Genomic DNA, 25,697 nt, shown 5'->3' on the forward strand with positions numbered 1-25,697 from the left:
TCAAAGGATGAGGGTGTGCACAATTTCATCCACAAGCTCAACTATACGTAGCAGTGCTGCTTTGTAAATGAGTATTTGTAACGATTATTTGGTTGAATGAAGGTGTCAATTAAAAAAAAAAAAACCAATACCACACATAATTGAATTATGGAATATTTAGAATAGATTAAGCCTGTTTGATATTTTGATTACACAAATAAAATAAGATGAGATGAAATATTTTAAATAATAATAAATAAAATATTATTATAATATATTTTTTTAATATTAATTTTATATTAAAATTTAAAAAAGTTAAATTTTTATTATATTTTATATAAAATTTAAAAAAGTTATAATAATGAGTTAAAATGAAATGAGATTTTTAATTTTATGTAACCAATTTGAAAATATTACGTATATTCACTTTTGTATATTTTCTAAGTATTCTATTAATATGATTAGATGCATTAATTTTTTTTAATATACAACCAATCATATCAGTAAAATACATAAAAAAATATATAAAAATAACTATATAAAATTTTATTTACAATCCTTAAATAAAGACTACATATACAGACTTTTTATTAAAAATAAAATTACCTATATCTATGTTACAGTCACAAATAAGACTATATATTACAACACAAGCAAGACATCAAGTGATAATAGAGCAGAGAAACTATGAGCAGCATTCCAGAGTTCACCCTGCAAAATGGCAACACCATTCCACTTCTTGGATTCGGCACAGCCGAATATCCCTTCGGAAGCTCCTCTGAAACCATGAAAGAAACTTTCCTCCATGCAATCAAACTCGGATATCGGCACTTTGATTCGGCTGCTATTTACCAGTCTGAGCAGCTCCTCGGGGAAGCCATGCATGATGCTCTAAACCTTGGGTTAATCAAATCCAGGGACGAACTCTTCATCACTTCCAAGCTCTGGTGCAGCAATGGGCACCACGATCGTGTCGTCCCTGCAATACAGAAAACTCTCAGGTAATAAACCTGAACAAATATATATCTTCTACCTGTTTTCTTCCTTCTTTTCTCTTCGATCTTTCTTCCCCGGTGTTTGATTTCTTTCCTCCGGCCTGTTGGTTTCTTTCCGTTCACGGATTTAGTGTGAATTTGCTATCAATATAATTTGTACAGCAATCTGAAGTTGGAATACGTTGATCTGTATCTGATTCACATCCCGGTAAGCTTGAAGACCGGGGAAATCGGACTATCCTTTAAGAAAGAGGACATCCTTCCGATGGATATAAAGTCTGTATGGGAAGCTATGGAGAACTGTCAAAAGCTCGGTTTGGCCAAATCTATTGGTGTAAGCAACTTTACCAGGAAAAAGCTTGAAACCCTCCTTTCCACAGCAAAGATCCATCCAGCCGTCAACCAAGTAATTACTCTTTTAGTTCAAGTTTTTCCTTTTTCCAATAAACAGAAGTTGTTCTTTCAGGTTGTTGGTTCATCTCATGGGCCATGTTCGGCAGCTGATTTATTTGTGTTTGCAAAGGTGGAGATGAACCCATACTGGCAGCAGGAGCAGCTGAGAGAGTTTTGTGAGGAAAAGGGTATACATATCACTGCCTACTCTCCCTTGGGAGGAAAGGGAACAATTTGGGGAACAAACTGGATAATGGAATGTGAGGTTCTGAAAGAGATTGCCAAAGCTAAAGGAAGAACTATTGCACAGGTAAAAATTGCCTTATCTTCTCAAAACATGACAAAAATATAGACAAATCAGGGAATATTCCTTTTCCTTTTTTGGGTATTTTTGTTTTTAAGACTTTGAAAAGGACTGTCTAGTTTGAAGCATGATGGTAATTTATTGATTTGTTTGTGTGAAGATTTCATTAAGATGGGTTTATGAGCAAGGGGTTAGTGTCGTTGTGAAAAGCTTCAACAAAGAGAGGATGAAAGAAAACCTAGACATATTTGACTGGAACCTGAGCCCCGATGAGTTGCAGAAGATAACCGGAATTCCACAGCGCAAAGGATTTATTGCAAGTGAATTCATCTCTGATGAAGGCCCTTACAAGACTCTTTCGGAGCTTTGGGATGGAGAGATCTAGAAGCAAGACATGTTCTAGCTTATTAATTTAAGTTTTTTCTGTTTTTTATTTTCTTTAAGAAAGCTGTCATTATTTATTTATTAAAAAAATTTACATTTATGATTAGATTCATATCAATCATTATCTCAAAAATCAATTAATGCATTTCAAACTCTACTAATATATTATTTTTTTTTATAATTAGTCTCATCTTCATGATAATTGATATTCTCTACATAAAAACGTTTAAGAGATAACATCTACTTAAACATAGATTCCATTTTATTTTTCATAAAAAGCGATGATTCAATCTTTACAAATAAATATTAAGAGATGAATTTTTTTTACTAAATAACAAAGAAAACAGTAATATAGATGGAAAAAATAAAAGATTTTAATTTGGATAATGCTACGGCCACTATTGGTGACTCCTACTGGGAGTTACTGCTGATTATGTGTTATATTTTTTTATGATTTTTGTAATGTTATATTCCTGAGTCTTTCTTTAGTACAACACTCTGTTTTTACCAAAGTCTCAACACGAATGCAAAACTCTATACAGATATGTTCAGAGTAACCTTTAAGCATATATATATACAAACTGTACTACAGGTAATGATATTGAAAACATATACTGATTTATTCAAGACAGAACCAACGAACCAAACAGATTTATGACTAAACCCTAATATGCTAACAGATCCAAATAATAATCAGGAATCGTATAACAACAAGATTAATAATCAAGAAGATAAAGAAATAAGCAAAATAAAGCAAGAAAGAATGAACACAACCGATTTACGTGGTTCGACCCTAATGGTCTACGTCCACGGCAGGAATGGGCCTCAGAGCTTTATTGATATCAATATCCATCACAGAGAAGCCTCAGAAACGTTATCAGATTACAGAGCACTCATTTACACTCAAGAAAATCAAAGATTTTCTTCCCAAACATGAACCCTAGTTTCCCCCTTCTCTTCACTCTCTCTCGGACCCCCCCTCTCTCGATCAGCCGAATACACAAATGAAATTAGGTTAAAGAATACGGCTGAAACGATGCATTTATATGGCATGACAGATGGCTCCACGTGGACAGATCCTACGGCTCAAACTTGGCCTCGGTTTGAAGTAGCTTACAGTCACGTGCTGGTCATGAGGCTTCATTAATCCAGAAGCTTCTTTACATCCATCCAAACGTAACACATAGAAACAAGAGAGGTCAGATTAATAAAGCATAATAATAATAAATGTAATTGCCATAACATTTACAAATCTCCACCTTGGCAAAACATTTATTTGCCAAATATATCAATCCTCATCATTGGCTCATTCCTGCACCTTTCCCCCTAATGGGGACAGACTCTAGACTCCATGCCAATTAAGTTCAGACAGTGTCTGAACTTAGACTTTGGGAGTGACTTGGTCATCATATCTGAGGGGTTATCCTCAGTTGAGACCTTCTCCACACCCACAACCTTAGACTCTATAACATCCCTAACAAAATGAAGCCTTATATCAATATGCTTAGACCTTTCATGGAAAACTTGATTTTTAGCTAAGTGAAGTGCACTCTGATTATCACAGTGCACAGAAATATTACCATTAAAAAAACTTAACTCATTTGCAATGCCCTTTAACCAAATGGCCTCCTTTATTGCTTCAGTCAATGCTATATATTCAGCCTCTGTTGTGGCAAAGCCACAACAGATTGTAAGTGTGACTTCCAACTAACAGCCCCTCCAAAAGCAGTAAACACATATCCAGTTAAGGATTTTCTAGAGTCTATGTTTCCTGCAAAATCAGAGTCTACAAAACCAATTAACTCACATCCTTTCTCAACACCCTTTCCATAACTGAGTCCTAAGTTAGTAGTGCCCACTAGATACCTTAGTACCCATTTAATAGCTTGCCAATGGGGTTTACCAGGGTTCCCCATAAACCTACTAACCACACTCACAGCATAAGTCAGATCAGGTCTAGAGCAGACCATTGCATACATTATGCTTCCCACCATGCTAGCATAGGGAATTTGTTGCATAAAATCAATATCAGAATCTGTTTTAGGGGCCTGATTTGTAGATAATTTAAAGTGTTGACCTAAGGGTGTGTTAACAGATTTAACAAGTTCCATACCAAATCTTTTAAGAATTTTAGAGATGTAATTTTTCTGAGACAGGTATAACAGTCTAGCACTCCTGTCCCTCTCAATTTCCATACCTAAAATTTTCTTAGCAGGGCCCAATTCTTTCATTTCAAACTCTGATTTCAGCATGCATTTAACTTGATCAATTATAACAGTGTCTTTACAAGCCACCAGCATGTCATCAACATACAATAGGAGATAAACAAATATTCCTTTTTCCTCCTTGTAATAGACACAGCTATCATAACAACTTCTTTTAAAATTATTGTTAATCATGTGTGTATCAAATCTTTTATACCACTGTCTAGGTGACTGTTTAAGACCATATAAAGATTTTTTAAGAAGACACACTTGATTGTTTTTAATTTCATTAGTAAAACCTTCAGGAGGTTGCATATAAATTTTTTCTTCAAGTTCTCCATGCAGAAAAGCAGTTTTAACATCTAACTGTTCTAGATGCAAGTTTTCAAAGGCTGTATAAGCAAGAAGTAGCCTAATTGAGCTATGTTTAACCACAGGAGAGAAGATTTCATTGAAATCAATCCCTTCTCTCTGTGTAAAGCCTTTGGCTACAAGCCTAGCTTTAAACCTGGTCCCTTCTATCCCTGGTATGCCTTCCTTTTTCTTAAAGATCCACTTGGATCCCACTAATTTTACTCCTTTGGGTTTTGGTACTAGAACCCAAGTTTTGTTCTTATTCAGGGATTCCATTTCCTCATGCATGGCTAATACCCATTTAGAGGAGTCTTTGCTGGTCACAGCTTCTTTGTAAGTTCTAGGTTCCTGATACACTACTTCATCAGCCACTGTTAAGGCAAATATGGTAAGTTCAGCTTGACCATATCTTGAAGGTGGTTTAATCACCCTCCTCTGTCTATCTCCAGCCAGATTCCAAGATCTAGCTCCACCTTGACTTGTATCCTCTGAAATTTGACCCTCAGAGTCACTGTCATTACCAGTTACAGATTCAGGTTGGGTATTAACCTGCTCCACCTCAATCTGAGATCCCTCTAGGAACTTGTCATTATTATTAACTGACTGTGACTCTTGTACCCGAGCCATCTGTGACTCATTAAAGGTCACATCTCGGCTCACTATACATCTAAACCTACCAGGTCCTTCTACCCATAGTTTGTATCCCTTAACCCCTTCAGGATACCCTATGAAAATACACTTAAGTGCCCTAGGTTCCAATTTGTCAGTTTTTGAATGTGCATAAGCTACACACCCAAAAACTCTAAGGTGGTCATAAGTGGGAGGTTTTCCAGACCATAGTTCCTGAGGTGTTTTAAACCCTATTGCTGAAGAAGGACACCTATTTATAAGATGAACTGCTGTGTTTGTTGCTTCTGCCCAGAAGGTTTTGGGCAGCCCTGAATTTGACAACATACACCTCACTCTTTCTAGGATAGTCCTATTCATTCTTTCAGCAAGTCCATTCTGTTGAGGGGTTTCTCTCACTGTTTTATGTCTAATAATTCCTTCCTTTTTACAATACATGTTAAAATCATTTGACAGGAACTCTAAACCATTATCAGTCCTTAAAACTTTGAGTTTTCTACCTACTTGGTTTTCAACTAGGTTTTTCCACTCTTTAAACCTCTCAAAAGTGTAACTTTTATTTTTCAGTATATAAACCCAAACCTTTCTTGAGTAATCATCCACAAATGATAGGAAATAGCTTCCTCCATTGTGTGAATTTACTCTTGCAGGTCCCCATAGATCAGAGTGGACATAGTCTAAGGTTTGTTTGGTATTATGGATTGCTGGCTTAAAGCTAACCCTTTTGGCCTTCCCATAAATGCAGTCCTCACAGAAGGGTAGGTTGCCTAGATTATGGTCAGTTAACAAACCTTGTTTTTGCAACTCTATAAGTCCCCTCTGACTCACATGCCCAAGCCTCCTATGCCACAACACAGATTGGTTCTGTACAGTATTCTGTACAGAAGATGCTTCCCCAACTATAGTTTTACCAAGTAGTGTGTATAAACCATTCTTAATCACTCCTTTCATAATAACCAAGGACCCTCTTGTAACCCTAAGAACCCCTGCCTCAGATTTGAAGGTATGGCCTGATAAATCAAGCATGCCAAGAGAAATTAAATTTCTCTTCAACTCAGGTATAAATCTAACCTCCCTTAAAACCCTTTCAGTACCATCATGCATTTTTAGTCTCACTGACCCTATACCCATGATTTTGCAGGACTTATTGTTTCCTAGAATTACTTGCCCCCCATCTAACTCAGAGAATGTCTCAAACCATTCTTTGATTAGACACATATGAAAGGAACAGCCAGAGTCCATTATCCACTCTGTTTTTGAGTCAACCTCACTTACAGTGAGTACCTCAGCACTTTCATATCCTTCTAATACTACAGAGGCATCTCCTGCCTCTTTATTCTTATTTTCTGTATTATTCTTTCTTTCAGGACAGTTCTTCTTGAAATGTCCTTCTTTATGACAGTGAAAACACTTAAAGTGTTTTCCTTTTGACTTAGACCTAAACTTCTTGCCCTCATTCTTGCCCCTCTTTTCTCTTTTTTCTGTTCTACCCCTGACAGTCAAACCTTCCCCATGATTTTGTTTTGATTCCCCTATGTATTGCAGTTCCCTAGTATGAAGTACAGATTATACTTCATCTAGTGTAAGAGAGTCTCTTCCAAACATCATGGTTTCCTTTATGCTTTGATAAGATGAGTCCAAAGAACTAAGTAAAAGAATAGCTTGATCCTCATCCTCCATCTTGATATCTATATTTACTAGATCTATGATGATTTTATTAAACTCATCAAGGTGCTGCCCTATTGAAGTTCCAGGGGTCATCTTAAAAGTATAAAGTTTGGTTTTCTTATAAAGTCTATTTGCTAGGGATTTAGTCATATACAGGTTTTCTAATTTGAGCCATATACCAGCAGCAGTTTCCTCACTGGCCACTTCCCTCAGGACCTTATCCCCAAGGGATAGGATTAAGGCACTGTGTGCCTTTTGGAGAATGTCCTTATGGACAGATTCCTTGTCTTCCTCTTTCGAGGAAGATCCTTTCTTTTTCTCACCTAGGAGGGCATCTTGCAGTCCATGTTGGACTAGCAATGCCCTCATCTTAATCCTCCATAGCCCGAAATCATTCTCCCCAGTAAATTTTTCAATATCAAACCTCATGGTCCCCATCGACCTAGGCTCTAGATACCACTTGTAATGTTATATGCATGAGTCTTTCCTTTAGTACAACACTCTGTTTTTACCAAAGTCTCAACACAAATGCAAAACTCTATACAGATATGTTCAGAGTAACCTTTAAGCATATATATATACAAACTGTACTACAGGTAATGATATTGAAAACATATACTGATTTAATCAAGACAGAACCAACGAACCAAATAGATTTATGACTAAACCCTAATATGCTAACAGATCCAAATAATAATCAGGAATCGTATAACAACAAGATTAATAATCAAGAAGATAAAGAAATAAGCAAAATAAAGCAAGAAAGAATGAACACAACCGATTTACGTGATTCGACCCTAATGGTCTACGTCCACTGCAGGAATGGGCCTCAGAGCTTTATTGATATCAATATCCATCACAGAGAAGCCTCAGAAACGTTCTCAGATTACAGAGCACTCATTTACACTCAAGAAAATCAAAGATTTTCTTCCCAAACATGAACCCTAGTTTCCCCCTTCTCTTCACTCTCTCTCGGACCCCCCCTCTCTCGATCAGCCGAATACACAAATGAAATTAGGTTAAAGAATACGGCTGAAACGATGCATTTATATGGCATGACAGATGGCTCCACGTGGACAGATCCTACGGCTCAAACTTGGCCTCGGTTTGAAGTAGCTTACAGTCACGTGCTGGTCATGAGGCTTCATTAATCCAGAAGCTTCTTTACATCCATCCAAACGTAACACATAGAAACAAGAGAGGTCAGATTAATAAAGCATAATAATAATAAATGTAATTGCCATAACATTTACAATTTTTTTTTACATATATTTTTAGATATTTTATTTTAAAAAATATTTATAATATCATTAAAAAATATTATTTTAATAAAAAAATAAAAAACAAGCAGCTGTATCTCCCTGCGGTACCACTAGCATTATTCTATAGAATTATCACTTGAGGATGTACTCGTGTGGTGTACGTGAAAGATGATTGAATAGTCTTTTTCTCTCTATTTTCTTTCCACATGATTCTGTCGTCCCGATCACTTTTGAGTTCGATAGAACAACGCAACTGCATCTCTCTCTACTGTCAAAAGTTGTGGTCCTTCAACTCACGTGAAACTTGTAATGGATCAAGGAAATCATCCAAAATAATCTCCTTAATTCTAGGACTTGTATCTTGTATGGAATGTAAATATTCTTTACGTATCTGTCAACTTAATGCCTAGCGTTATTATCTCCTTCATTTACGTCTTTGTATAGCTTATATAATGTACAAACATGTCATGAATAACATACTGCAGTAACCATTTTCCATACTGTGTATAAACTCTTATATGGTATCACGAGCCATTTCTCTCCACCGAGACCAACTCTGTTCCTATGGCTTCCCCTGCAAAACCTTCCACCCACACCCCCATCTCCATCAACGCTGCAGGCCAACTTCCCCAAAAATTAACTGGTCCTAATTTTCCCTCATGGAGTGCCACTCTTTCCTCGTTACTTCTCGGCTATGACCTTATGGGCTTCCTGGATGGAACTCATCCCTCCCCTTCCCAGCCCACTTATCCTGCTGAAGATGCAGACATTGTTGCCTACTCCACCTGGTTTCGGCAAGATCAACTCCTTCTCAATGGCATACTTGCCTCTGTTGCTGAATCGATCACGCCACTCATCGCCTCAGCCAAGACTTCCCGTGATGCTTGGATTCGACTAAATCGTTTATATGCAAACAAGTCTCGATCCCGTGTGATGCAACTCAAGGAGCACCTCACCCTTCTTCAACGAGGTGATCGACCGATTGCTGCATACCTTCAAGATGTCAAAAGCACCATCGATGAACTCGCCATCATCGATACTCCTCTGTCTTCCGACGACATCACCCTTCATGTTCTTCGTGGCCTTGGTCCCGACTACCGTGATCTCGTTGCACCTATCCGCACACGTGAGACCCCACTCACCTTTGAGGAATTGCATGATCTTCTGACATCTCATGAAACCTATCTGCAGCGGCTCCACCAGGCAACACAGCACCTTGTTGCAACAGCCAATCCCACCAACCGTCGACCTTGGAACAAAACCTCCCCTCCTGAGCGACGTTCTGACTCGTCTCGGCCTGCTCCACACCACAAACCCAATGGGTTCCGCTCCAAATACAAAGGAAAATGTCAGTTGTGTGGTGAAGTTGGTCACTCAGCTCGCTTCTGCCCCAAACACTCTGTTCAACCCAAAACTGCTGCTGCAAATTGTGTCGGCTCCAATCAACCTCAGTCCTCCAAATGGCTTGTCGACTCTGGGGCGTCTCACCATATCACTTCCGATTTTTCCAACTTGACCATCAACTCAGAGTATGATGGAACTGATGAAGTCGTTATTGGCGATGGCACAGGTTTGCCGGTTACACACATCGGCTCCTTCACTTTTCACTCGCCGCATCGTGTCTTTAACATGCATGATACTTTATGTGTTCCTGCCATACATAAGAATTTAGTCTCTGTCCATCATTTTACAAAACAGAACAATGTGATACTTGAATTTCACCCAACTTTTTATCTTGTGAAGGATCGGACAACGGGGGCGCTGCTTCTTCGAGGACGATGTGAAAACGGGGTCTATCCTCTTCCTTCCGCATCCCCCACCTCTCACTCCATTGTTGCAAATGTTGGTGAACGTACCACTGGATCTATTTGGCACAGTCGGCTTGGCCATCCCAGCAATAAAATTGTGTCACATATTATTTCCAAATTTCATTTACCTGTTTCTAGCTCACGATCAGTCTCCATTTGTTCTTCTTGTCATTCTAATAAAAGTCATCAACTTCCATTTGGTACCACCTCTATTACAAGCAACTCACCCCTTGAATATATTTTTTCTGATGTTTGGGGTCCCACGCAAATTTCCTCCGCTGATGGCCATCGCTACTATGTCATTTTTATCGACCATTTCACACGATATTGCTGGTTGTTTCCCATGCATAACAAATCTGATGTATCCGCCATTTTTCCTCAACTTCGTTCTCTTTTAGAAAAACAATTTGGCTGTCCCATAAAAACTTTATACACTGACAATGGAGGCGAATACGTTAAACTTCGATCATATCTCACCTCTCATGGCATCGGCCATCTTACCACTCCTCCTCACACTCCACAATCAAATGGACTTTCTGAACGAAGACATCGTCAAATCGTCGAAACCGGCATGACTCTACTCACTCAATCCCATATGCCCACAAAATATTGGCATCTTGCATTTCAAACAGCCGTGTACCTTATGAATCGGCTTCCCACTCCCATTTTACAACATCAATCCCCCTTTGAGAAATTATTTGGCACCTCGCCCAATTATCTTAAATTACGGACCTTCGGTTGCTTGTGTTTTCCTTGGCTAAAACCATACAATTCTCACAAACTTCAACCCAAATCTTCTGCGTGTGTTTTTATCGGGTACTCCACCTCTCAACATGCTTATAAGTGCCTTCATATTGACACTAACAGAACCTACGTATCTCGTCATGTTATGTTTGACGAAGGTCACTTTCCTTTTCATCATCACTCTGCCGCTTCACCCATTCCCAACCAGGCCGAGACACATACTCAACCTCCTCTTCACTTAGTATGTTCTCCCAGTCCTCCCCCCTTACTCTTGGACCCACCGAATTCACCTTCTTCCTCTCCTACCATCCCCAATAACTCTCCCCCGATGTCGCAACGTCCTCCAGAAGTCCCTGTGCCTCCGGTCACTACCAGTGAACACCCCGGTCTGTCTGTTGCTCCACTCTCTGGCAGGACTCACAACATGACAACTCGAGCTATGAATAACATTCACAAGCCCAAACAGCTCTACACGGTCACCAAGCATCCACTTCCCGCGTCTCTCGAGCCTCAAAATGTCACTCAAGCTCTCAAGGATCCTCAGTGGAGACGAGCCATGAGTGAGGAGTTCACGGCCTTGCTACGCCACGGCACATGGGAGTTAGTTCCTCCGTCCCCTCACATTCAACCTGTTGGATGCAAATGGATCTTTCGAGTCAAACGTAAGCCTGACGGAAGTATCGATCGCTACAAAGCCCGCTTGGTGGCTAAAGGCTTTCATCAACAATATGGCCTCGATTATAAAGAGACGTTTTCTCCCGTGATCAAACCCGTCACCATCCGGGCAATTCTTTCACAAGCCTTAACCAAAGGGTGGTCTCTACGGCAACTTGACGTTAATAATGCGTTTCTCCACGGCACCCTCACGGAAGACGTCTACATGAAACAACCCCTTGGTTTTGTTGATCCTCAGTTTCCAGCACATATTTGCAAGCTTCGACAGTCTCTATATGGTTTAAAACAGGCTCCTCGTGCATGGTACACGGCCCTCAGCACTTATCTCACTCGACTGGGCTTCTCTCAATCTAAAGCCGATCCCTCTCTGTTTATCTACCACAAAGATTCGGTTCAGGCATATTTACTGATCTACGTTGATGATCTTATCTTAACCAGCAACTCTTCTTTGTTTGATAAGCAGGTTATTCATCAACTCGGCCAACATTTTTCACTCAAAGATCTTGGCTCCCTTCATTACTTTCTGGGTGTTGAAGTCATCCCCACAACAACTGGTCTGTTTCTTACTCAACAAAAATACATTCGGGATCTCTTAACCAAGCATCACCTTGATGGAGCAAAAGCTGTGCAGACGCCACTCTCCACTTCGGAAACACTCCAGCTGAATGATGGCACTCCAGCCGTGGACAGTACCATCTATCGACAACTAATCGGCGCTCTCCAATACCTTTCATTTACCAGACCAGATGTGGCTTATCCGGTGAATAAGCTAGCTCAGTTTATGCATAAACCCACTCAAACGCATTGGACTGCTCTCAAACGTCTCCTGCGGTATCTGAAAGGGACAATCAATTTTGGGTTGCAGTTTCATCGAAACTCCGATCTCCAAGTCTCTGCCTTCGCTGATGCCGATTGGGCACGCAATGCTGATGATCGCACTTCAACCAGTGCCTATGTAATCTTCCTCGGCAACAACCCTATCTCCTGGTGCACCAAAAAGCAACGTGCCGTTGCTCGTTCCTCCACCGAAGCAGAATACCGTGCACTCGCCACCACCACTTCCGAGCTTGCATGGCTCATGGGGCTCTTCAAAGAGCTGGGTCTTCAACCACCAACTCCTCCAAAAATTTTCTGTGACAACATTGGTGCCACGCAGCTCAGCATAAATCCCGTGCATCACAGTCGCATGAAACACATTGCCATTGATCTACATTTTGTCTGAGATTATGTGAACAAAGGCCTCCTCACCGTTAACCATGTGTCTACTTATGATCAGTTAGCAGATGCTCTCACCAAACCTCTCGCACGGTCTCAATTTCACACTTTACGTTCCAAGATTGGCGTTGTTGACGGCACCACCATCTTGCGGGGGCGTGTAATGGATCAAGGAAATCATCCAAAATAATCTCCTTAATTCTAGGACTTGTATCTTGTATGGAATGTAAATATTCTTTACGTATCTGTCAGCTTAATGCCTAGCGTTATTATCTCCTTCATTTACGTCTTTGTATAGCTTATATAATGTACAAACATGTCATGAATAACATACTGCAGTAACCATTTTCCATACTGTGTATAAACTCTTATACTAGTACTATCAAACAAGGATGATAATCTCATCGTTCTTGAGGCGTTCTCTTCATGCTTTATAATCTTCTGTTTGGTTGTCAAGAAATTGCCATATTATACACAACTCTTTTTGTTTTTTTATGGTTAATTAATTTTTTTTAAGATGCCTTTCATTCTCTTTTTTTTTTTTTCAAATACCAGATTGTGACAATTGCCAACTTTGGAAGGAAAGGTGTTTGCCGACAATGTGAGGACTAAAGAAAAGTCATCGAATTTCCAAATTAAGACACGGTTCAATGGGACCATTATGACGTGAAGAAGTATCAATAATTGGTTGCTTCAAATCATTATCAAGAAAGTTTGAATCATTTTGATCTTCTACCATTTCATTGTCAGTATGTGAACCTTCAATCTTCTACAAATCCATCACCGCGTAGAGATTATCTGTATATTTATTTTGAGACAAAAACATATGCACCTAAGAAGGCTTTTAAACCAACTCAAACTAAAACTAAAAAATAAAGATATGCTCGACGCATGCGCAATGAACTGCATGCGGCAAAAATTATTATTTTTTTTGTAAATATTTTTTTAAAGAAAGCGTGCGATGTTTGTATAATTTATAATTATATTTAATATTATTTATTTATTTGGTCCGGTGGGTTTTCTTGACTACCCAATTCCTGCAGTAAAAAATACGCCACAAGGGATAGGGACTTCGCAGGCTGATAGAGCAAAGAAAACGATGAGTACTAGCATTCCAGAGTTCACACTTCAAAATGGCAACGCCATGCCACTTCTTGGATTCGGCACGGCTGAATATCCCTTCGGAAGCTCCTCTGAAACCATGAAAGAAACTTTCCTCCATGCAATCAAACTCGGATATCGGCACTTTGATTCGGCTGCTATTTACCAGTCCGAGCAGCTCCTAGGGGAAGCCATACAAGATGCTCTAAGCCTTGGGTTAGTCAAATCCAGGGACGAACTCTTCATCACTTCCAAGCTCTCGTGCAGCGACGGCCACCACGATCGTGTCCTCCCTGCAATGCAGAAAACTCTCAGGTAACAAACCAGAACAAATATGTATCTTCTACCTGTTTTCTTCCTTCTTCTTTTCTCTTCTTTCTTCCCTGGTGTTTAATTTCTTTCCTCCGGCCTGTTCTGTTTCTTTCCGTTCACGGATTTAGTGTGAATTTGCTATCAATATCATTTGTACAGCAATCTGAAGTTGGAGTACGTTGATCTGTATCTGATTCACATGCCGGTAAGCTTGAAGACGGGGGAAATTGGAATATCCTTTAAGAAAGAGGACATCCTTCCGATGGATATGAAGTCTGTATGGGAAGCCATGGAGAACTGTCAAAAGCTCGGTTTGGCCAAATCAATTGGTGTAAGCAACTTTACCAGGAAAAAGCTTGAAACACTCCTTTCCACAGCAAGGATCCATCCAGCCGTCAACCAAGTAATTACTCTTTTAGTTTTAAGTTTTTCCTCTTTCCAATAAACAGAAGTTGTTCTTTAAGGTTGGCCATGTTCGGCAGCTGATTTATTTGTGTTTGCAAAGGTGGAGATGAACCCATATTGGCAGCAGAAGCAGCTGAGAGAGTTTTGTGAGGAAAAGGGTATACATATCACTGCCTACTCTCCCTTGGGAGGAAAGGGAACAATTTGGGGAACAAACTGGATAATGGAATGTGAGGTTCTAAAAGAGATTGCCAACGCTAAAGGAAGAACTATTGCACAGGTAAAAATTGCCTTATCTTCTCAAAACAAACAAAAACATAGAAAAATCAGGGACTATTTATTTATTTTTGGTTTTAGGACTTTGAAAAGGACTGTCTAGTTTGAAGCATGATGGTAATTTATTGATTTGTTTGTGTGAAGATTTCATTAAGATGGGTACATGAGCAAGGGGTTAGTGTTGTTGTGAAAAGCTTCAACAAAGAGAGGATGAAAGAAAACCTAGACATATTTGACTGGAACCTGAGCCCGGATGAGCTGCAGAAGATAGCTGGAATTCCACAGCGCAGAGGATCTATTGCAAGTGAATTCATCTCTGATGAAGGCCCTTACAAGACTCTTTCGGAGCTTTGGGATGGAGAGATCTAGAAGCAAGACATGAGGGAGATCTAGAAGGCTAGAAGCAAGACATGATCCAGCTTATTCAAGTTGTTTTTTTTTTTTTTTTTCTTTTTTTTTTTTAAGAAAGCTGTCCACATTTATTTATAAAAAAAAATTACATTCATGACTAAATATATACTGGAATATCTTTCTATCAACTATTATTTCAGAAATCAGTTAATGTATTTGAAACTATACTAATATTATATATATATTTATGATTGGTCTAATTTTCACTACAATTGATATTATCTACGTATAAAAGTTCAAGAGACAATATTCTGCATTAAATATAGACTCTATCTCAACCTTCATGGAAAGATATGGCTCAATCACTACAAATAAATATTCAAGAGACGAATTCTTTTTTTTTTCTTTTTTACTAAATAATAAAGAAAACAGTAAGATAGTTGCAAAAAATGATAGATTTTAGTTTAGACTAATTCTAGTAGACTTTGAAAGTGTTCTTATTCATTTTAAATGTTATCGTTTAGCTGACACGTTGTATTTGAAGTTAATTCTTTTATCTAAATTATTGATACATGAGAAAAGATAATTACAGTCATAAATGTGTAAATATTATGCAAGCGTTGTGTAACCACTTTGAAAAAAATGAATAAATAAGGATTCATATAAAAAATATTAATTTTTTAATAGTAGATCTCACTATTTTTTAAAGTAACTGTACGATGCTTGCACACTCTATAATTGTATTTAATATTACTCTTGATATGTAAAGCAAATTTATATATACCAAATCAATCGATAAGATCAAAATCAAATATGAAAATAAAGAGATTTTATAAAAATATATTCTCAATTGATGTAGTTTTATATGATGTAATATATCTGTTTTATAATAAAAAGTAATTTTATATTTTAATAAATTATGTCAAATTTATTTTTATAAAATCTCTTTATAATTAAAATCTTTTTCAATTTAATTAGATTAATATCTTGTCTAAAATTCTAAGAATATTATGGTATTATTTTATAGATATTCTATGTCAGAATATCTTAAATTTAAATGCCGATTGTATTTCCTTTATGATACGGGCTTTATAATTACAATGTAAATAAGTCAGATCAATAGTGTTAAAGAGTGCATATTTTTTAGCTGTACAGGAAAAGAAGCAGTTGGTGGGTGAGTCATCAAATAATGATCGAGCCATAGCAGGATCTCAAGGTATATATATGGAGATTAAAAGTGGCACATGCAGTGAAGATTTCATATGGACATCAATTAATAAGGCAATTCCTACAAAAAGTAATTTGTTTTATTGGTAGTAACTGATACAGATTTATGCCCTATATGTAACTTGGCAAAGGAAACAACCTGCCATGCATTGTGGAGTTGTGCAGTAGCTTCTGAAGTCTGGGCAGACTATCTCAGTTTGTTACAAAAGTGGGATAGTGCAGAAGCAGATTTTAGAGGTTTATGGGAGAGGATGGTCTCAGTATTAGATTTGCAAAAATTGGGTGAGGTAGCATGTGTTCTAAGAAAAATTTGGTTCAGAAGACACAAGTTTATCTTTGAATCCAAGTTTGACAGTCCAAGGGTGGTTTATAATAATGCAGTAATTGAGCATGAAGAATATCAGCAGACCCAAGCAGGAGCTGTTAATGATGACAATAGTGGTTCTGGTTCTGTTTCAGCTAATAGGTTGGTGAGATGGAAGAAGCCAAAGCGTGGAGGGGTGAAATTGAATTAGGGTGCAGTTTATGAAGGCGCCTCGTACAGAATGGGTGCACGGTTAATAGCAAGAGATGCTGAGGGTGAGATACCAGTAACTCTGCAGATCACAAGTGCATGTTAAGCTGCCATTAATCATTGCTGAATTATATGCCTTATGGAGAGGCCTGACTCTTTGCATGGAGATTGGACTTAATGAGGTAGTGTTTGAAGGGGATTCTCATGTTGTAGTTAGGAAAGTTAACTGTGCAGCAGTGAACTATTCTGATTATGGTCAAATGGTGTGGTGGTAGATATTAAGGAAGTTCTAAGCAGCAAACCATCATGGCAGATTAAATACACTCCTAGAGAGGGGAACAAGGTAGTCCATCAATTAGCTAGTTAAGTTTGCTTTAAATTGTGAGGATGAGAGAGTATGGATGGAAGGAGGTCCTCCTTGTCTTCATAATCTTGTCATGCTAGAAAAGCATCAGTGTAACTGTTCATCACGAATGAATTAAATATAATTGTTTTGAGCTAAAAAAATTATATAGATATTGAATATTTAGAATTTTCTCACACGTAGTTTAAAAAAAAAAAAGGAGAAATGATTACACGTCACTCTCTTCTTAAGACTGGATGTTATGGAATTATCGCTTGAGGATGTACTCGCGTGATGTGAAAGATGATTGAATAGAATCTTTTTCTCTCTATTTTCTCTCCACGTGATTCAGTTGTCCCGATCACTTTTGAGTTCGATAGAACAACGCAACTGCATCTCTCTCTACCGTCAAAAGTTGTGGTCCTTCAATTCACATGGAACTCTACTATCGAACAAGTATGATAATCTCATCGTTCTAGAGGCATTCTCTTCATGCTTTATAATTTTCTGTTTGGTTGTCAAGAAATTTACACGCCCATGACGTCCTCCAATTCTAAAATTATTTTAAGCAATGGTTATGGACGTGTTTTGCACTTCCCACCACTCGCAACCTAGAAGAAGAATAGAAGAAAAAGCTCAAAGGTGCAGAGCCACCTCTTATGCTTAAGCCAGGGAAATTGCTATAATATTGATTGTAGATGAGAATGAAAATGTTTGCATATCTCTTTGGGTATTAGTCGTCGGATATATATAGAGTGGCCATGGGCATCCTCTCAAGGACTCATAAGTGCCTTTATCTCCTATTTGAAACTAAATTGGGTCTTATTATTATATGAGTAATGCTTCTCATCATTCTAATTCTTATCTTTCTCTCATCATTTTACGATGTGGTATTAGATGATTGAAAATTATTTATTATATTTTACTTGTGAATTTATTATCGAATATCATACCATAGAATGATGAAAATTAGGACAATAAATAAATTTTTTCTTATTATATTTATTTTATTGCCTATGATTTATCTAGTCAGTAGAGGGTTATCGTAACACCCTGGCCGTAGGCAACTTTTTAGCTTCTCTCTTCCTCTGTACTGAGCATGTGGCCATAATTTATAGCATGTGCGGTATCTTTAGCTGAGAGTCTGAGACCCAGTTATCTGGACTCGCCCTTAAAATCGTGATGGCCCAGAAGATGGAATAGAAAATGTCTCTCCTAAGCAATGAATATTAGAATATAAGAAGACAAACCAAAATCATCAAAAATTAAAGAAACTAACCCAGTTATCTCACATATACTCCTACTAAATCTAAAGGTAAAGAAATTCTCTTTTAACCACATTGTTTCAAATCATGGATTTTAATTTATTGTAACCATAGAGATCAAGCCTTTAATCTATTAATCCCAACTCAACCAGTTTATATACAATTAGAAAATAAAATAAGAAAATTAGAGCTAATTTATCTCAAAATAGTCAAATTCCCCTTTCTATTGAGGAATCCGTTCAAAGAGAAAACACCTCTTTACCTATTTCTTAGCAACCAAACAGGACATTACAAATCATGAGGAAAACACCTCTAAAACGACGAGATTATCGATGCTTGATCGATTGAAGAATTAGATAGAAAAAGGACGGCAACTTTTAACGAAGGAGAGAAGCAGTGGCGTTGTTCTCTTTAACTCAAAAGTGATTTGGACAACTAAATCATGCAGGGAAAAAAATGCTATCTCATTTTAAGTATGGAAGTGATACATAATTTTTATAAAAATAAATGAGGTTTATTGTTAAAAAATTAATTTTTTAATATAAATTTTATATTTATTTATTTTTCTTAAAGAGATTGTATGGCACTTACAAATTCCACGATTGCAAATATAATTTATCTTTATACTTTTACCCCAAATTGAATCTTAAGCATCTTTAGTGAACAATTTGCAGATAAAAATGATAGTTGGCATAACCAACTTAACAACCAAATTTAACCGAATTGATTGAATTTTTCTTTTCAGATTTCTCAAATTTTTAAAAAATAAAAATGAATTTTCTAACTGTATTATATTCTAAAAAAATTCATAAAAAATAATAAATTTACAAAAATTTTGTGTATAATTATTTTTATGTATTATTTTATACATTTTATTGATGTAATTAATTTCATATTAAAAAATATTAATGTATCGTATTATCTTTGGTCCAAACGTGTCGTTTTACGTCACACTTTAAATAGTCTTTGGCTCTTGAATATATAAATTCCCAATCGCTTTGAAGGGATGAAAAAGCATTCCGTTTTCGTTTCATTCAATTCCCAATCGCTCTCGCTTGCGCCGTTCCTCTTGCTTTTGCTCTTCCAGAAGTGTCGCCCCAACCCAGGTAAGAGAATTTTTCTATAACAATTTGTGCAAAACCTGGAGTCAGGTTCTTTCTGCTGGATTTTTATTGTTGATTTTATTTCTGAAACACATTAGGTGTATTTTTGGTGATCTATGCTAGAAATAGTAGAAACCCTACAATTCGAATTCGAGGTTTCGGTAAAGAAAAATCTTTAACCCTAGGGTTGAAATTGGATCTTGATTGTGAGAATAAATCTGATTGGCTTGCATGGAAACTTGGGGCTTTCCTCGAGTGCGATTATTAACTAAATTCTATAAGTTTTGAAAAGCGTTGCTATAAGTTTTTTTTTTTTTTTTTATCCTTTCCCTTTTTTAGGTATTGATCCTTGAATTTAAGGATGCCGGCTACAGCGGGTAGGGTTCGCATGCCCGCCAACAATCGGGTTCACAGCAGTGCAGCCCTCCAAACCCATGGTATATGGCAGAGTGCGATTGGTTATGATCCGTACGCACCTACCAAGGACGATGACAAGAACGCTTTGAAACCCAACTCATCGACCGCCGAACCAGATACTGATAATGCATATGCAAGCTTCCAAGGCCTCTTGGCGCTTGCCCGTATAACTGGATCAAATGCCAATGAGGCTCGTGGGGCGTGCAAGAAGTGTGGCCGTGTTGGACACCTCACCTTTCAATGCCGGAATTTTCTGAGTATTAAGGATGATAATAAGGATAAAGACCCAGAAGCGATTGAGGCTGCGGCTTTGGCAGAGTTGGCTAAGTTGAAGGGGAATGTGGGTAAGGTGAAAGTAAAAGGTGCAGTTGAGAGCTCAGAAGAGAGTGATGAAGAGGACAGTGAGAGTTCGGATTCAGATGTAGATTCCGAGATTGAGAGAGTTATTGCTGAGAGAAATGGGAAGAAGACAAGTAGTAAGAGAGGGTCCTTGAAAAAGGATTTCGATGAAGATGAGTCAGATACAGATTCTGGGGAGGGGAAGAAAAGAGGGAGATCTAAGAAGAGGAGTGGGAAGAGGGGAAGTGGTGAATTGGATGGAAGTAGGAAGAGGAGAAAGAAGCTGAGAAAGAAGGATGAGTCCTCGGATGAGGATCATGAGCATCGGGGACGGTATAGGAAGAGTAGGAAGGAGAAGAGGAGGCGGCGGAGCCACCGACATTCAGAAAATTCTGACTCTGATAGATCTGATGACTTTGGTAGAGAGCGGAAGCGAAGGAGCAGAAGGAAAGCTTCACCATCTGATTCTGACGCAAGTGGCTCAGATGATTCATGGGTCGGTAGGGACAAGAAGAGACATGAGAAGAAGAACAGGAAACGCCGTCATGATGAGGATGTATAGAATATGTCCAGGGAAAGGTATTAAAGTCTGTATTCAATGGGTTATTCTTCTGGATTTTTGCAGTCTTCTCAATTAGTTGTGTGAGGAATGTACAACTTCTGCTATAATTTTGTTAGGTAGCTAGTTGGAACTTAGAATTAAATTCACTCCTTTTTCTTACAAGATGAAATCATTTATGGGTTTGCTAATAGAGCTTGAGTTGGCCTTTTTATTTTTCTTCTTTTCTTTTGTTCTTTCTTTTCCTCTTACCTTTATTGGTCTAAGTGCTGTCTAAATCAATTTTAAAACACCTCTTCTTCACTGATTTGTTCCCATCCAAGTGAGCTGGCACTTGGTCTGGCAACCATTATTGTTTATGCGTTTCTTCATCCTCTAGCGGTAAATGCAAACGGGTGTTCCCAATTCCAGTTGAGGCTGTGTGCCGCCATTATCTGAAAACAAAGCATACATGCTCAGTTTCTTTGCGAAAGCAGGTAAAGAGTGCTCCCATGGACCTAACGTTGAGTGAGCTTCTTTTCTTTTTGATTTAAGAGTTATCCCGTGAGCAATCAACGAAGAGAAGCAAAAAAATTTTGGTAATCAAAACCTTGTGATATCCTCATGTTGCCCAAATATAAATCATATGAATTTTCTTGTCTGGTATGCTACGTTATGATGACTGTGACTGGTGCATTTAAGGTTTGTTGCGTTTATTTGGTTTTTGGGAATATATTTTTTATATTTTCTAGTTCATGCTGTGGGATATTATCATATGCCATAGGATGGCTTTGTCATGCTTAATTCCGTGCATATGATATGGATCAGTTACTTTGTGCTAAAAAAGCTGTTGAATATGCAGAAATGCTGGAAAATGGATGGTGAGATCTATCTTGAAGTTGCCAAACCAGCTGTGGATACCAAATCGTTACCTGCTGTTGGACACGGAATATTTGAAGGTGTTTGCTTGGTTTGTGTGTTGCATTGTCTGTTGAGGGGCCCCAGCATATCCAGACTGTATTGAGTGCCTTTTACTTTAATACATTTCGCCTTCACAAGGCCAATCGGCAATTGCTCGACTATACTGTAGTTGTGATGCCATTTTAACATGATTCTAGTTGTTTAGTATTTTCGGGTCAAATACGATATACTTCTACAGAGAGAATCATGAGTTTTCCTGTCCAAGACTTACCCAAGGTGTGGATGATCTGAAAATACTTTTGGACCTATTGTATTTTTTTTTTTAATGTTTTTATTTAACGTTAAGGAAGCTTTCATTAGTATTTTTTTTTAAATGTTTAAATATATAAAAAATTATTGAAACAAAAGGGAAAAAAAATACATTATTGCAAATGATGTCATGATATAACATTGCCAGTTATGCTAAAAAAAGGTTCTCAGGATCCATAGCGTGTTCTTTGTAGTTGTGTTACCTGCAAAAAATGGTTGGAATAAAAGGCACCAAACAAATCTCTTTATATGTCTACAACACGGGTTCTCTCGCCTCAAATTATTAGTAACAGTTACTGTTCTAGACACCAATCATGGATTCATGTATGATGTATCTAGGATGTTCGGTTTCCCATTAAATAAGAAGAGTAAGCAGAACTATAACAAATTATAGGAAGGCAGTACCGCTGCCCACCCCTGCATCCTGGGTTTTCCATCCTTGGCCATTAAAAGACTTCAATCTTGGGTAGCTGCCCCTTGGTTGAGCTCCGCAAACCTCATGCCAACACGCATTGAATGCTTTAGAAACTTCTCAGCACACCGCTGCACACAGGTTTCCTCTTGTTTTTGCAACGACTTGTGCTTAAAATTATCTACGCAATCATTGAAGCATCTCTCCACGAGTGAATTATACATCCTCAAGCTGCAACAATTACACAGATTGTTCCCATCATGTATTAGACTAGAATCGAATCAGAAAGGTCAAGGAGTAGCCTATATCCATTAGTCCAAGATATGATAGTCCGCAGAGTAAGGACCAACCCACAAAAGGGGGAACGAGTAAGAATCAAAGAGGAGATATTTGATGTAGCTAAGAACTCCAACTTCAATATTTCAAATGTTACTCATCAGATAGAAAACATAACCAATACTTGGATTGCTTAGAAAGGAGGGAACTGAACATCAATTGTCTTCATGGGTTATTTGTCCCATACACAGTTCACTAAACTAAGAACAGTATGTGTTCCTATGGTCAGGGAAAACACTTTTTTTTCTTTTTAAAGAAGAGGGACGGTACCAAATTTAATAGATGGTTATCCCTTTTGGCGGAAGAACACCATTTACAAAGATAAAAACTTAGGGGTGAGGGAAACCGCTAGAGCTAGGAGGACTGTCAGGCAAACAAAAAAAAAAACCAAGCTGGTAACTTTAGTTTTGTCAAAGGTAAAAATGTCGTTCCCAAAACGTCCAGAAGCAACATATTTAGCTGCACTGGTTTTAAGGAGAACCTTTTTATGGCTTCACAAAACCAGCATCACATACGAATAGTAGAACGATAATGGAAGCTATACAGCACATAGTGCCAAGTCTGTGAAGCCGCAACCCCCTAAAACAAATATTAAATAGAAACCATTTCCACAATTAAGACTTCCGACTGAAGCATTCGCACACTTCAAAATACCATTCGGACACAACGCGTATGAATCACGAACTTTCGATAGGTAACTGAAGTAATTTACAGACCTAATGAATGGAAAAGGTCTTGATCTGAGAAAGAACGAGTTTCATAAACAGAATGCAGAAGGGAATGCATGAATCTAGATGGGTACTGAAGAAAATAAACATGGGGCGGACCTGTCACGAATCTGGAGCTGGTCGATCATGGAGGACATTCTGATCTTATCTTCCTCTGGAAGATTGTCTAGATCTCCTAGCATACTCTTGTCCATACTCGATTACTAATCCGCAACCTCACGACTACGAAACAGAGTAAGAAACGAAATGTCTTCTCTCTGCAACTTCGACCTAGCCCTTAGTTCATTTTATAGTGACAAAGCCCTAGACTTTTCGTGCAGTGAGAAGTCACCTCACTCCACGGCGTCGTTAGACGATACTCTTCAGTCTTCTGGGCCGGTTTGTTAAAATATATGGGCCTTATGCGGACATTCATCTCGACCTTTATTACCATCAAAAGTCCAAGCCCAGCTTAAATAGGAGACTGCACATGTTTGATTATTGAAGATTATAAGAATTTTTCAAAACAAAACAAAACAAAACAAAAACAAAACAAAAGAAGAAGAAAAAGAAGAAGATTATAAGAAATTTTAAAAAAATATTAAAATAATTTGGAGATTTATTTTTTATTAGGAGTCGTGACAGTGAATTAAAAAAAAAAAAAAAAAAACAGAAGTTTCTCGGATAAATTCATTAGGAGTCGTGACATTCATCTTGACCTTTGCACTCTTTTTATGTCTCTCTTATTTTTCTACTTCTTCCTCCTCTCTCTTTCTGGATAATATACTGGATATCACTACATCCCGCTCCTGTTGCAGCCACAACAGCTGCAGAGGATGCTTACCATGTCCCTTAAAAAACTTTTTGTTTTTATTTTTTATTTTTTCTTTCTACCCATTAATGTAGTTGCTGGGAAAACTCAAAAAGAAAATTTTCTTTCACCCATTAATGAAGTGCTAACGACTACAAATAAATTTCATAAAAGTAAAATTATAAACTGACATAATTTTATATATTCCGTTAGATTTACTTACAATAAATCTAACTTTATAATCCGATTTTTCACATCGAATTATGTCAATTTATGAATTTATTTTTATGAAATCTCGCTAAAACTATGTCAATCCGTTAGATTTGTCCCATAAAATGAAAAACCATGAATCAAGCCCTTTATTTGTGGTTTCTTCTTTTGGAAATTTTCACCAGCTAAGATAATAGTCACGAGTTCTCTTCTAATGAAGCATGATGATTTCAGGGAATATTTTTTTAATGTGAAAGAACACATCTCCTTGTGGGATACTTAGGTGGCTTACGTGTCACACTCTTTGATATATATTAGATATATTTATCTTAATAGATTTATATTTATATTAACACTCTAAATAATTAAAATAAAGATACTATTCATTTAAAAACAAACAGTTACATTCATTGATGAAAGGAAGCAACAATTAAAAAGTTATAGATAAAGATCTTGGCCTATCTATATATAAAGGCATGTAATTCTCCATCAATTACATTTATATAATCGGTTCATACAAATACTTGATCAACAATGGCCGATGTTAGTATTCTAACGATTCTTTACTATTAGATTTTCTCCAAATCTTACAATAGTAGTATCAAAGTGAACTTTTGTGCCACGTTGTTTAGTATAAATTTCGATTGTTACGAGGATTGTTTGTTGAAATACGTGTTTGGGCATCTATGATTATTTTGATTTGTGGGTTGTTGTTATTTGTTAGAGAGTTTATCAAAATATTTATGAATTTGTTAAAATGAAGATTTTTTGGAGATAGTGTGATTCCGAAGATTTGATTATTAGAAGATTTTATTTGTCAAAGCTTCTATATCATAGTTGGAGGGTGAGGTTGAAGAGAAAATCCCTTCAAAATACTCTTTGAAAGCCTTCTCAATGCCTGCTCTATCTTCTTGCTACTTGTCCTCAACATCTCTAATTTGTTTTTTGTAGTTCCTTCTTCTTCTTACAGTAACACAAGCATGAAAATATCTCGTGTTTCTATCACCTTGTTGGTACCAATGTGTTTTTGCTCTTTGTCTCCACCTTTGATCTTCCCACTCTAGCATGTATCACAACTATCTTTTAAGCAAATTTACTTCTTCAATATTTCATGCCCCCTCAATCAACCGCTTTTGTCGTAATCTTTTTATCTTCTCTTTGATGATTTCCTCCCTCTTCCTATAAGTC

The 25,697-nt window shown here is 37.5% G+C and overlaps 3 protein-coding genes across 7 annotated transcripts; 2 read left to right on the forward strand and 1 right to left on the reverse strand.

The window, feature by feature from the left end:
- Nucleotides 1–613: 613 nt before the first annotated feature.
- Nucleotides 614–15,320, forward strand: LOC122294899 (non-functional NADPH-dependent codeinone reductase 2-like). 5 transcript variants are annotated; one of them, XM_043103885.1, is made up of 8 exons: nucleotides 614–980; nucleotides 1,137–1,308; nucleotides 1,441–1,677; nucleotides 13,168–13,213; nucleotides 13,656–14,028; nucleotides 14,185–14,428; nucleotides 14,531–14,710; nucleotides 14,851–15,320. In XM_043103885.1, the coding sequence occupies exons 1-8, from the start codon at nucleotides 667–669 to the stop codon at nucleotides 15,073–15,075; spliced, it is 1,791 nt and encodes a 596-aa protein (XP_042959819.1). In that variant the 5' UTR covers nucleotides 614–666; the 3' UTR covers nucleotides 15,076–15,320. The 5 variants fall into 5 exon arrangements, with proteins under 5 accessions (XP_042959819.1, XP_042959818.1, XP_042959822.1 ...); XM_043103884.1 differs by having other exon boundaries at nucleotides 615–980; nucleotides 1,137–1,380; nucleotides 1,498–1,677; XM_043103886.1 differs by lacking the exons at nucleotides 614–980; nucleotides 1,137–1,308; nucleotides 1,441–1,677; nucleotides 13,168–13,213 and adding an exon at nucleotides 13,220–13,361.
- Nucleotides 15,321–19,357: 4,037 nt separating this feature from the next.
- LOC122294396 (CAX-interacting protein 4-like) lies at nucleotides 19,358–22,086 on the forward strand. The gene is made up of 3 exons (XM_043103097.1): nucleotides 19,358–19,512; nucleotides 19,849–20,844; nucleotides 21,666–22,086. The coding sequence occupies exon 2, from the start codon at nucleotides 19,871–19,873 to the stop codon at nucleotides 20,825–20,827; it is 957 nt and encodes a 318-aa protein (XP_042959031.1). The 5' UTR covers nucleotides 19,358–19,512; nucleotides 19,849–19,870; the 3' UTR covers nucleotides 20,828–20,844; nucleotides 21,666–22,086.
- A 163-nt stretch (nucleotides 22,087–22,249) lies between these two features.
- Nucleotides 22,250–23,798, reverse strand: LOC122294398 (mitochondrial import inner membrane translocase subunit Tim9-like). The gene is made up of 2 exons (XM_043103098.1): nucleotides 23,609–23,798; nucleotides 22,250–22,676 (listed from the first exon to the last, which is right to left on the reverse strand). The coding sequence occupies exons 1-2, from the start codon at nucleotides 23,701–23,703 to the stop codon at nucleotides 22,490–22,492; spliced, it is 282 nt and encodes a 93-aa protein (XP_042959032.1). The 5' UTR covers nucleotides 23,704–23,798; the 3' UTR covers nucleotides 22,250–22,489.
- Between the last annotated feature and the right edge of the window lie 1,899 nt (nucleotides 23,799–25,697).

The sequence above is a fragment of the Carya illinoinensis genome, chromosome 14 (assembly GCF_018687715.1).
Source record: "Carya illinoinensis cultivar Pawnee chromosome 14, C.illinoinensisPawnee_v1, whole genome shotgun sequence".
Classification (NCBI taxonomy): Eukaryota; Viridiplantae; Streptophyta; class Magnoliopsida; order Fagales; family Juglandaceae; genus Carya; species Carya illinoinensis.